At 44.2% G+C, this 13,554-nt stretch overlaps 1 protein-coding gene across 1 annotated transcript in view; it reads right to left on the bottom strand.

Moving 5' to 3' along the window:
- LOC139421921 (protein FAM222A-like) overlaps positions 1–13,554 on the bottom strand; it is a 39,672-nt gene that overhangs the window by 10,950 nt on the left and 15,168 nt on the right. The window contains exon 2 of the mRNA XM_071173057.1: positions 4,915–5,074. Within this exon, the coding sequence (XP_071029158.1) occupies positions 4,915–5,026 (112 nt within the window). The 5' untranslated portion in view covers positions 5,027–5,074. The remainder of the gene's footprint in view (positions 1–4,914; positions 5,075–13,554) is intronic.

The following is a 13,554-nucleotide window of genomic DNA, read 5'->3' as shown; positions in this document are numbered from 1 at the left end:
GTACATTTATTTCAGATTTATTGATTGATCTATTTTGAGGAAGTGTTCAATAGGGACAAACAGTAACATTGCCGTTTTTTTCAAGCGACGGCCTTTAGGGAGTATGAAAGAACAGACGTCCTCGTCGCCTAGCCGAGTTCTGCTTGGAGCCAACCGGACCCATGTATGTGGACGCCTTAACTGTCACGGCAACATGCTGGGCAATACTGGCACGCTTTCACAGGAAGTGCCTAATCCTGATTTCCTTTCTTCCACATGGGGCGGGGGCCGTCCTTGGTGAGATGGGTGGGTGGAGGGTGAGGGGCAATCCTAAAATCTCAATTAACAATGTGGCAAATTAACCACAGGCACATTCTTGAAATCTAATGAACTATTTTCAGCTGCTTGATAACATTTATCTGACACACACGGGGAGAAAGAGCAAGTGTGTGTGTAGGCCTAACATTTCCAAGTTTAAAATATGTCTCAACCATAAAAACTGCCAATTGAGAAACAGATAGGTGAGGTGATGTAGAGCGTTGAGTATTCTTCACCATGCCACAGTCTTTCGTGAACCCTGCACCGAATCCACCCCCATACAATCCCACAAGATGCTTTCATTCGCGGTAAACTAGCTAATCCCCCCCATGGTCACGCTTAAAGCAATTCCCCGCAGATCATTGTTTCAGAACTGTTTGAGTTAATCACTGATTAACTGGCAAAACAAGCCCCTGAGCCAGAGCTAAAAACAGAGTCCCTCTGCTGCTCTTCTGGTTCTCACACAAAACACCCAACAGAAGGAACCAAACAGAATTTCCATTACCCCTCCTGCTATTACAATAACCACTAATATAGGCCTGTGCTTGGTGGTGGTTAATCCTTGTGCAACGATCACAAAAATATCCTTAAATTAACCATCGACAAAATGAGAAAAACAGGGCAAGAAGCCCAAAGTCTAGGTTGTAAGAAAAGTCTTTGGTGTGAAATACTTTTCTGATTAAAATGTTTGGTGCGATAAACATGCTGACTAACAGCTACTCCTCACTGGGGACACACCACACCAAGGCATTCGGTCAGACATTCATTAGTGCTGTTCTCAGGATCACAAGCAAACACAAACATGCACTGTTAAAAATCACATTACACACCCATGTTTCACTATGGTGATCCAAACATTTATATCAACGCCACTATACAGTAACTGTATCAACCTGCCCCCTACACAACCAGACTGTCCTTGACAACTAGACTAATTAACAACGTTAAAAACCTAGGCCCCGGCATCGCCATGACAACCTCTTGTATGAGCACAGTTGGCCCTAATAGACCCACTTGTTTGAACCAATGTAATTAATTGACCACACCTCCATTCAGCTGCTAGTGGCAAGTCTCTGTAATTGACTGCCCCTGTTGCTCAGGCAGAGCAAGACACCTCGCCTTGTATCGAGAATCTGGACCTGCCTCACGTCCACCACAACACAGCTCCACATGGAGCCTTGACTTCCCCTTCTATGTGACCAAGGCATACAGTAACTGCTGTGAATGAAAGTCAGAAACCTCTTGCGTGGTGTCTCTAGCTGTGCACAGGTCGGTGCCCTTATAAAGCAGAGCCATTGAGATGCAGAGCCTGCAGCTCTCTTCATCTCTGTATCCATATGAACACGCATTAATATTAATGGAGTCTGAGGAAGTCAGCTGGGTCTCTGGACTGAGGCATCCTCACACAGATCTGGAGTGAAGAGAGCAAGCGAGCTACACACAAGGGGGAGGGAGAAGTTAGAGTGGACAGAGCCGGTCTTCCAGCCCCCTGTCTTCCAGCCCCCTGTCTTCCAGCCCCCTGTCTTCCAGCCCCCTGTGTTCAACTCCACTGAGGATACTATTCCCGAGCTCAGAATGAAAGAAATACACAGAATGAGATAGATAAAGACCAAGCTGAAGCACTGATGTGCGCGCACACACACCTCTACATCACACATAAACAGAAACGCATTGTACCCATTTACGTCCTCCCTTGCTTCCCCTCTCTCTAATCTCTTCATGAGGGGTGTTCGTTTGTGGAAGAGAAGAACCTTGGGGGTGAATACTTAGTTATTTGTGCTTGAAGAGACTCAGGCGGATACCTCTTTATGAGAGCGTGTCACTCCCCATTTGTCTCTGCTCGGCAGCACCGGAGAAAGCAGCGCAGTGCTCTAAAAGAACCCTCCGGAAGCACAGGCCGGCAGCGTGGGATAAAGCATTCCCGGCTCCGGTCTGCTGTTGAGGCCAACTGCAGAGTACTCATTAGCTCTCATCACATAATCCCTCGCACTTAGTTCCACACACACACACACTTTCTCATATTTAAAAGATGGGTTGGCATAGTCAGGGATTCCTCTGTGAAGCCGAACCACAGACATCCATTGGAACAGTATCTGTAAACTCCTCTGAAATCCTCTGAAAGCTATTCAACAAAACTCTGTATGAGAACCGAAATCTTTCAACTGAGAATCCCAATGGGAAAAAACACAAAAACATTCTAGAGAAATCTTCTGGGTCTTGTCTAACCAGCATGCGCCAATCAGTAGAGCAGCTTGTTTCATATGGTTGTGTTTGAAATGTCAGGCTAGTGCTGGAGGGAATGGGGGGATGGATGCTGCGCCACACACACATACAAAGCTCTGGGAGGGTGTAATGGGTCCTGCAGGTAAACAGGATGAGGAAGGCGCTCGTGGTTCTGCTTGAGGCAAACTAGACCCTTCTGTTCCATCATTTAGCAGACTAGTGCTCCACTGATTAGCAATTAATAATGGAGAGACAAAGGGGTGTTTCACCCCAGGAGAGAGATGGTGAGATGAGGGACATGGGGGTAAGGAACAGAGGATCCTAGTCTCCCAGAGAGCAATAGTGAAAGGTTTCAATGTGAAGGAAAGCTGGGGATACACAGGATTTGTTTTCATGGCCGGTGAAGCTAGAGAAATACATTACAAATCCATCAGCTTGCATTTAGTCAGAAAGTCTCCACACAATTACTCATCGGCCTTGGGGTTAATCACTCAGGCAATTTCTGCATGTTCTGTACCTGACTTACTGTATATAACAACAACAAAATGCTAATATCATGTTATTATGCTATCTACGTGGGGATAGGCTTGGCTGATATGCGGTTTCCCATAAATTCATGTCATAAACATCCACAGAAATCTGACAGAGCAATAAACATAAAACAGAGATGAAACATTCTCTGGATTTAATCATGGAAACCTGATAACTAAACTCCGAATGCCCCACGCTGGTTTCATCAGCCGACAAGTGCCACAACACAACCTCTCATTAAATGTGATAATAAATGTGCACTGGCAATGAGGATAATAAACAGGTATATTTAAATCTCTGTTTATGACATGGATAACATGGCTTGTATCACTTGTCTCAACAGGGAGGTCCTCTCTAGCGTATGAAGTTACATCGAGTTCTCCGACAGTGGCCATGACAACACGGCTTTATTTGACCATGTACGCATCGCCCCACCCATATCAAAAAGCCGCAGAACTAGAGAACCTGAATAATAAAATTGCAAGCACTGTGTGTTTCGGGTATTTATGTGGGCAAATGGCTGAGAGAACAACACTGTGTGTTTCGGGTATTTATGTGGGCAAATGGCTGAGCGAACAACACTGTGTGTTTCGGGTATTTATGTGGGCAAATGGCTGAGCGAGCAACAATGTGTGTTTCGGGTATTTATGTGGGCAAATGGCTGAGCGAACAACACTGTGTGTTTCGGGTATTTATGTGGGCAAATGGCTGAGCGAACAACAATGTGTGAAAGGAAGCGGCATATAATAAAAAGGTACAGATTGTAAAATAGTTCTACAGAGAAAAGTTCTGGGCTCACTAGGAGAAGTTGTGTGTGTGTGTGTGGTAGTATGCCCTTTGCAGGACAATCATCATCATTATCAGCACAGACCGGCCCAGCCCAGCCCACGTAACAGCATTCCATCCTTGATCAATGCCCTCATGAATTAAATTAGAGTGCATGACTACCTGTGATAAGACCCACAGGATCCACACAGATCTGACGGGGAGATATCAACCCTGTATGGTTCTCTTCAGCAGGCCAATCAGTCAGCCAGTCATCCAGCCAGCCAGAGGTAGATAAATAGGCCAAGGTGAACTCACCCTCCCTCACCACAGCTCTCATCTCTCCTGAGACAGCACAGAGATGAGGGGTATAATTAAAGATAATCAACCTCATCAGATGGAGGCTCGGTGGAACTAACGGTTGCTACAGGAGAGGCTGGTTTAACATTGTACTTCTAGGTACTTTGTAACAAGGTCATTCTATACCCTAACTACAGTTGTGTGTGTGTGTGTCTGTGTGTATAAGTGAAAAGTGCTTTCCCCCTAAAAATGGAATATATTTCTTTCTCTTTTGAATTCCACCAGTCACTCACCACACCGAGATACAAACACAGCACCACAAGTGAAACAAAGTTGGGGCTCTGTAGTGAAATGTAGAGTTAGTGGCTGTTGTTGGGGCTCTGTAGTGAAATGTAGAGTTAGTGGCTGTTGTTGGGGCTCTGTAGTGAAATGTAGAGTTAGTGGCTGTTGTTGGGGCTCTGTAGTGAAATGTAGAGTTAGTGGCTGTTGTTGGGGCTCTGTAGTGAAATGTAGAGTTAGTGGCTGTTGTTGGGGCTCTGTAGTGAAATGTAGAGTTAGTGGCTGTTGTTGGGGCTCTGTAGTGAAATGTAGAGTTAGTGGCTGTTGTTGGGGCTCTGTAGTGAAATGTAGAGTTAGTGGCTGTTGTTGGGGCTCTGTAGTGAAATGTAGAGTTAGTGGCTGTTGTTGGGGCTCTGTAGTGAAATGTAGAGTTAGTGGCTGTTGTTGGGGCTCTGTAGTGAAATGTAGAGTTAGTGGCTGTTGTCCTGTGCTGCTGAGAGCAGAGACATGTGGACTAACTTTGTCGTGTGCTGGGCTGCGGCTGCTGTGGGGGAGCATCCAGGATCTTGGGGGTGCAGACCAGGTGCTGAGATGAGAGGTTCTGCTGCCGTCTCTGTAGGCAGGCTAACATGGCTGCAGCTTTCTGGGGGTTCTACAGCCGCTTGGACCTCGGGGGAACCTGAGAGGGACAGGGAGAGAAAAACACATCCGTTAGCTTTTGATCATGTATTAAATTACAAGCTGCTGGCTGTTGAACTGAATGCAAAACCCAAAACTGAACTGAACTGAAGCCCTGTAAGCAAACTCTTACCACACTGATGGAGTTCTCCCCCTCAGGGGTTTCCCTGTGCCCTCCCTCCAATACATGCATGCTCTCTACTTTCCTTTTTAAAGCCGAAATCTTTTCATTTATTTTTTATTTATTTTTTAAACCGTTTCCACCTCAGGCCCGTATTACCATAGTCAAACTCAGCAACCCCTTTGAACTGCGGACACTACATATCTAAGAACGTAAAAATCACTTAACATCAAACCAACTTCCCCACTCCCTTTAGACGCTAGGATGGCTCTTCACTGTTCTCCATATTGCCCTGTCTGTTGCAATAACACAGTCCATTTACACAGTCTGCTGTTGCTGCCAGCTGCATCCTGTACCCAGTCAATAGCCCAGGCCTCAGAGACTCTAGAATTGCTCTATGAATTGATGGTGGTATTGATCATGAGCGAAAATCCAAAAGTAGCTTGTTCTCCCAAATGGCTTTGGCACACACACACACACACACACACAAAGGTGTGTTTGTGTATGAAGTGTTTCCCCCAGTATATTTGATCTTAGTTATCATTCTTAACACCAGGCCTAAGTGGGGTACTATATTCTAGCCCCTATAGATACTATAGGTGCATAGGCCTACCTGCAACATCCGATAGTACGGAACGATCATTTTTGTGTCAGCAAATCAAAATACTATTTTATATTCCCGGCCAAAATAAACTGCACCGCTGAAATTTCAATTGAAGTGAATGCCTTGCACACAGCTGTCTCAGAGAGGCTTCATTTCTTTATCCTCCCTCTCTTCCACTTTTCTTCTACAGTTCTTTGGCTGATTGTTTTCATTTCTGCCACTAGGGCCACAGGCCAGCTTAAGTGAGTCAGATGCAGGAGACAGAGCGCAGTGACTGGCTGCAGAAACAGAATTACCTCCACCTCAAAAGGGAGGAACAACGTGGCTTTCATTCTAGTCAGGTGCTTGAAGAGATCCACCCCACCTCTCACCCCAGTCTGCCTCTCCTCTCATACTTTGACAGCCCCACTTCAAAACCACCCAGCACAGCCTCCCTCATGTGATCACACACAGCTGAAAAGCTAAAAGCCTCTCTCGATGGTCGGACTTCATTTTGAAAAGAATACCAAATTCACAACAAACCTTCATTACTCCGCATTTGTCAAAGGAGGGCAGAGGAGAAAAGGCACAGAGCGAACGAAAAGGAACCTCGGGGGGAAATGCAGTCCCTGCTTTACCGACGGAAACTAAGAGACGAGTATCAGAATACCTTCCATTAGGCTACTCCCAAAATTTTCTCCTGGATAAAAATGCATCAAAAAAGGCCTTATCATTCAGAGGCCACTGCTTTATTTAAGCAGAAAAATAACATTCTTAGAGGGGGAAAAAACGAAGCGAGAAAAGGAAATGGTCATGCATAACTGACAACGTTTCTTTCATCCCATCAACATCTAAAAGTTAAATAAAGTGGTTGTGAGCCCTTCGAGTAAAAGTGCTTTTGCGTTCTCCATTAGACTGCCTCTAAAAGGACAGAGTACACAGATTAAAGTGAGTTCAGGGAGCACCAGTCCTGTTGACAGCATCTGAGCTAAAGGGCTCATTCTATTGCCTGTCAGACATTTTCTGTCGCTTACTCACTCAGTGATAAAGGTTCTCCTAACTTTAGCTGACAAAGTTAATGCATGACAAAGTAAATGTTTCATTGCAAACACATGCAGCACATTTTACAATTCGAGGCATTGTTTAAACCCAAGATATCTTGTGTTCATCATCCAGTCAACCACCTGTCAGCAAGATAACAACACATCTCTACTCCAGCCTTATTACAGCTGTGACCCAATAGGGATTTGAAGCAGAAACATCATGGTCTTGTATCCAATTCCCCACCTGCTAAGCCATAGTGCTTACTGATTATAAACAGAGTGGTTTGAGCCCTGAATGCTGATTGTCTGACAGCCATGAGATATTATACCGTATTAGAGGTCGACAGATTAATCGGAATGGCTGATGAATTAGGGCCGATTTCAAGTTTTCAGAATAATCGGAAATCTGTATTTTTGGACACCGATTTAATCTTTATTTAACGAGGCAAGTCAGTTAAACAACACATTCTTATTTTCAATGAAGGCCTAGGAACGAGGCAGAAAGACAGATTTTTACCTTGTCAGCTCGGGGGATCTTACAGTTAACTAGTCCAAAGCTCTAACCACCTGCCTCAGGAGGAGCCTGCCTGTTACGAGAATGCAGTAAGCCAAGGTAAGTTGCAAACTAGCATTAAACTTATCTTATAAAAAACAATCAGTCAACGACTGCCGTTGCTCCAATGTGTACTTAACCATAAACATCAATGCCTTTCTTAAAATCAATACACAAGTATATATTTTTAAACCTGCATATTTAGCTAGAATAAATCCAGGTTAGCAGGCAATATTAACCAGGTGAAATTGTGTCACTTCTCTTGCGTTCATTGCACGCAGAGTCAGGGTATATGCAACAGTTTGGGCCGCCTGGCTCTTTGCGAACTAATTTGCCAGAATTTTACGTAATTATGACATAACATTGAAGGTTGTGCAATGTAACAGGAATATTTAGACTCATGGATGCCACCCGTTAGATTAAATACGGAACAGAATAAACGTTTTGTTTTTGAGGTGATAGTTTCCGGATTTGACCTAAGGCTCGTATTTGTGTGTTTATTATAGTTAAGTCTATGATTTGATATTTGATAGAGCAGTCTGACTGAGGGGTGGTAGGCAGCAGCAGGCTCGTAATAGTCAAAGGTATATGGTTTACAGATAAATAGTTGACGCGTTATAATTCCTGTAATAACTTGCGGCTGAACTTGAAAGGGGATCCTTTGTTATTTTACCGTTCATGTCTTCCATAGAGAATGTCTTGATCTACTTCAAATCAGGTCTGTGTTTCGTGCTTAAACCGCCTCTGTTCATGTCTTCCATAGAGAATGTCTTGATCTACTTCAAATAAGGTCTGTTTTTCGTGCTTAAACCGCCTCGGCGTTTTGATACCCATGTAAATCTCACTAGGATAAGGTAACGTTTGTCAAAATAGTTTCATAAATCCACTCTACAAAAAAAATGATCTTCGCTTATATTTAGCCAATATTGATCAGAGTTACCTTGTCCTATGGATATCTACACAGTTATACAATTGGCAAGGTGGTGTAAGCCTACATGAAACACAGACCTTATTTTAAGTGAATCTAAAAATATCCAATGGAATAAATGAAGGAACCGCTTTTCAGATTTTGCTAGAAGGTGTCATGGGAATTATGACTTGCACTTTGGTAGTCAATTCTTACCATGTCCATTATTAAAATAGTTTTTCCTGCATATAGAAATTACAGTTTTTGTTTTCAACATTCATCACAGGCAACTTAAACTCTATTTTTATTCAAACAGTTGAGAGTATTTGTCTCCTAAGCGGACTCTCCAGTATCATTGTCACTTCAGAGCTGTGTGTGTGTTTTACAGAGAAAAGCAGAGCACCAGTGTGGGACTATTACATGGCACCAGGGAAAGCAAGGTGTCTTATTTGTGATAAATATGTAAGCATGGGGTCAGCAACGGCTAAATCAAAAAATACCACCAACCTGTGGAATCACCTTAAGAACACCCATCCAAAAGCCCGTAATATGTATTATATTGTATTGTATTATATAATATGTATTATATTAAAGTTAAAATAAGTGTTCATTAAGTATTGTCGCAATTGTCATTATTACAAAAGTGTGTATATATATACACTTTTTAAAATGGTATTTATTTAAATCGGCATCGGCTTTTTTTGTCTTCCAATAATCGGTATCGGGGTTGAAAAATCATAAATCTGTCAACCTCTAGACCGTATACCACGGGTATGACAAAACATATATTTTTACTGCTCTAATTACGTTGGTAACCAGTTTATAATAGCAATAAGGCACTTCGGGGGTTTGTGGCATATGGCCAATATACCACAGCTAAAAAGGTCTGTTTCCAGGCACTGCGTTGTGCATAAAAACAGCCCTTAGCCGTAGTATATTGGCCATATACCACACCTCCTCAGGCCCTAATGCTTAATTCAAAAGGCCTCCAACAAACTACTGCTGAACAGTTTTCCCTCAAATTAACACCAGCTAATATGTACCCCAGCTCCTGACTCGACTTAAACCTCACTTAGATCTACTAAGTTCCTCCTCTTCTTCTTCCAACCAATTGCCTGGGAGCTTTGTGCTCTAGTCTACAAGGTCTCCACGGCGATGGATAATGAGAAAAGGAGAGTGACAAGGACGGTAAATCCTTGCCACTTTGGGGTGACATCAGTGGCTCCGATAAGAGGCGTTATCAGGCGTGATGCGGTCCTCTGAGGGTCTGCCACAGAGATAAGGACCTCTGGCTCTGCACTCCATCTTTTGTCTCCCAAGGTTTCCCTGATAAGGATGTTTTGGCAGACAAAATGTTCGCTCCAACAATGATGGACTGAGGGCAACATTTGTAGGGGGCCTGAGGGAATGGCATTGGAAAATCAAATGTCGAATTGTACAAACTATTGTCTTTTGCCTGGGCTCTTGAGAAACGGGATTGTGTGTGGGAAGATAACGAGGTCATTTGGAAGGGAGAAGGGCAGTGATGGGGAGCTAGATGATGATGGCTGTTATAGTTTAAAATGGACAGAGGTATGACATGATCCTCTTCAATTCTTACTGGATCCAGATGGCATCCCCCAGGGACATGCAGTCTATCCTTCAAAAAGAGTAGGATACCCTTGAGAGAGCAATTGATACGGCACATCAACCTGATATCTCATCTAGAAAGTGTGCCTTCCATTTACTGAATCATTTTGTTAGGCTGAAAGTGAGAAAGGCCATCCTTCTGGCAGATAGTAGCTTTACAGCACATAGATGAGGATGTGCTCTGCCTGACCTTCCAGTCTCTCCGCTCCTCTCTGAGCAGCCTCCAGGGCCTTGACTGGAGCAGAGTAACATTGCCCTGAGACACTTCCTTTCAATAAAACACACAGACAAAAAAAAGACACTCGCTTCACATGCCCCCCCCCCCAACCCCAATCCTCTCAGCTTGTCTTTGCAGTTCTCAGAATCCTCAGTTAATAATTAGATGATAATGAAAAAAGGTTTAGGCTGAGCGGTGCGAGCGCCCTTTTCACTCTCTAGTTGGATTAGTATGCTAATGTCCTCCCTACCCACTGTCAAATCCCTGGCAGGCCAAAAAGCAAAACACTGACACAGGAGGAACAGAACAAACTTCATACAGTAAGGTTGATTTACAGAAAAACAATTAGGTACTTGAACTTTGCTCGACATTTTTTAAGTCTATAGACTGTGTGTGGCCTCCTTACAGAGTCATCACTCTGAATAACAGCGCTATAACCTTTTCAAAGAGCGGCCAGCCACCCCCAGGCTCTTCACAGCCTGAAATGCACCCTGTGTCTACAGTTTTACAGAACAGTAACATTGGATAAGACTCAACATTAGTGATGCGGTCACAAAGACCTGCAAAACCACAGGTTCTGTATGGGGAGGAGAGTAAAATGGCTATGAAATGACTATTTTGGTCTCGCTTTTAAAGCAATTTCCATCAATGGCCTTCAATGCCTGACTGACAGCTTGCAGTCAAACCTAGACTATCCACTGCTCAAACAGTAGGAAGACTTGAATGTAGGCATTCACCATAGAACAGGGCTATGGGTTTTGAGGTATGGCTGACCGGTCGCCATCTCTCATCATGCCGTAACACACACACACACACACAAAGGTCTCCTCTAAATGAACGCTGGGTCCTGTCTGAGTGATGGAGCCAAGGAGACAGGGCAAGCGGAGTCTAGTCAGTCTGAAACAGATGGACAGCTACTGAAGCTGACGGTTCATCTATGCATCTCATACATTTATGGGATGTATTACTCCCAGACCAGCTAATAAGAGCCATCCTGTTTCAAGTTAGCATAATTGTAATCAGAGCACGATATGAGAGACCCAGATTGTATTTTTTCTTCTTTTTCGTTTACCACAAAAAAATATATAGTTTGAACTGCAGGACATTCAAACAACCCAGGCTCACTGTGTAGAGCAGAGCAGGACATTCAAACAACCTAGGCTCACTGTGTAGAGCAGAGCAGGACATTCAAACAACCCAGGCTCACTGTGTAGGGCAGAGCAGGACATTCAAACAACCCAGGCTCACTGTGTAGAGCAGAGCAGGACATTCAAACAACCCAGGCTCACTGTGTAGAGCAGAGCAGGACATTCAAACAACCCAGGCTCACTGTGTAGGGCAGAGCAGGACATTCAAACAACCCAGGCTCACTGTGTAGAGCAGAGCAGGACATTCAAACAACCCAGGCTCACTGTGTAGAGTAGAGCAGGACATTCAAACAACCCAGGCTCACTGTGTAGAGCAGAGCAGGACATTCAAACAACCCAGGGCAGTTCTGCTCTACACAGTCAGCGTGCACAAGGCCTGAGGCAGACAACAATGAGCCTCATTTCCATTGAGATTAGCTCCTGTACAAAAGGTATTACAACAGTGTTAAGCAGGGTTTGGCAGATTGTTATTTCTATACAATGGATGCACTTGCTCAGAAATGTATGGAAAATAAATACAATGGGTGGATATAGGAACATCCCTGGAGAGACTGCTGGCTGATGCTTTTTGAGAGAACCATGAACCACATTTGTGAGCAGGAGAGAATGAGCAGTTTGGAATCAGTGAACTATTCATATTCTTTTAAACATTTCTTTACACCTAGGCCTATGCAAAACAAAAAATACAATCTCCAACCAAAAATAACATTCTCTACTAGAATGGGGGGGTGAAAATTAGACTTACAGACACATTGACAGCTTGGGGGACGTAGGTAACCTGAACACACAGTCCATGAACACATCCAGTGCTGGCAGGGCATCATTAATAGTTATCTGGTACAGGGCCTTGGGCTCACTCAACCCTGTCCTTGCACAGCTCACAGGTGCTAAGGTAAAAATCACCACTTTTGCTTTGGGCATGGAGCCTGGCAATAGCAGAGAGAGCATAACCAGTAAACAGCACCTTCTCCATCCTCATCCCACACTGGCTGTGGATAACCCATGGGCATGCTGGATTACCTTTGGAAAACCTTGACTTGTAGTATATAGGCCTAATGCATATCAAATGAAATGTATGTCACATACACATAGTTAGCAGATGTTAATGAGAGTGTAGAGAAATGCTTGTGCTTCTAGTTCTGACCATGCAGTAATATCTAACAAGTAATCTAACCTAAAAAGTTCACAACAACTACCTTATACACACACACACAAGTGTAAAGGAATGAATACGAATATTTACATAAAAATATATGAATGAGTGATGCCCAAACAGCATAGGCAAGATGCAGTAGATGGTATAGCATACAGTATATACATATGAGTTGAGTAATGTAGGGTATGTAAGCATTATATAAAGTGGCTAGTGATAAATTGATTACATCAATTTTTCCATTATTAAAGTGGCTAGAGTTGAGTCAGTATGTTGGCAGCAGCCACTCAATGTTAGCGATGGCTGTTTAACAGTCTGATGGCCTTGAGATAGAAGCTGTTTTACAGTCTCTCGGTCCCTGCTTTGATGCACCTGAACTGACCTCGCCTTCTAGATGATAGCGGGGTGAACAGGCAGTGGCTCGGGTGGTTGTTGTCCTTGATGATCTTTATGGCCTTCCTGTGACATCGGGTGGTGTAGGTGTCCTGGAGGGCAGGTAGTTTGCCCCCGGTGATGCGTTGTGCAGACACAACCCTCTGGACTACCCTCTGGAGAGCCTTACGGTTGTGGGCGGAGCAGTTTCCGTACCAGGCGGTGATACAGCCCGACAGGATGCTCTCGATTGTGCATCTGTAAAAGTTTGTGAGTGCTTTTGGTGACAAGCCAAATTTCTTCAGCCTCCTGAGGTTGAAGAAGCGCTGCTGCGCCTTCTTCACCACGCTGTCTGTGTGGGTGGACCATTTCAGTTTGTCCGTAATGTGTACGCAGAGGAACTTAAAAAACTTTCCACCTTCTCCACTCCTGTCCCGTCAATGTAGATAGGGGGCTGCTCCCTCTGCTGTTCCCTGAAGTCCACGATCATCTCCTTAATTTTGTTGACATTGAGTGTGAGGTTATTTTCCTGACACCACACTCCGAGGGCCCTCACCTCCTCCCTGTAGGCTGTCTCGTTGTTGTTGGTAATCAAGCCTACTACTGTAGTGTCGTCTGCAAACTTGATGATTGAGTTGGAGGCATGCATGGCCACGCAGTTGCGGGTGAACAGGGAGTACAGGAGAGGGCTGAGAACGCACCCTTGTGGGGACCCAGTGTTGAGGATCAGTGGGGTGGAGAGGTTGTTACCTACC

The sequence above is a fragment of the Oncorhynchus clarkii genome, chromosome 12 (assembly GCF_045791955.1).
Source record: "Oncorhynchus clarkii lewisi isolate Uvic-CL-2024 chromosome 12, UVic_Ocla_1.0, whole genome shotgun sequence".
Taxonomy (NCBI): Eukaryota; Metazoa; Chordata; class Actinopteri; order Salmoniformes; family Salmonidae; genus Oncorhynchus; species Oncorhynchus clarkii.
Note: the sequence above shows the minus strand (reverse complement) of the source record. Positions and strands in the feature narration are given on the sequence as shown.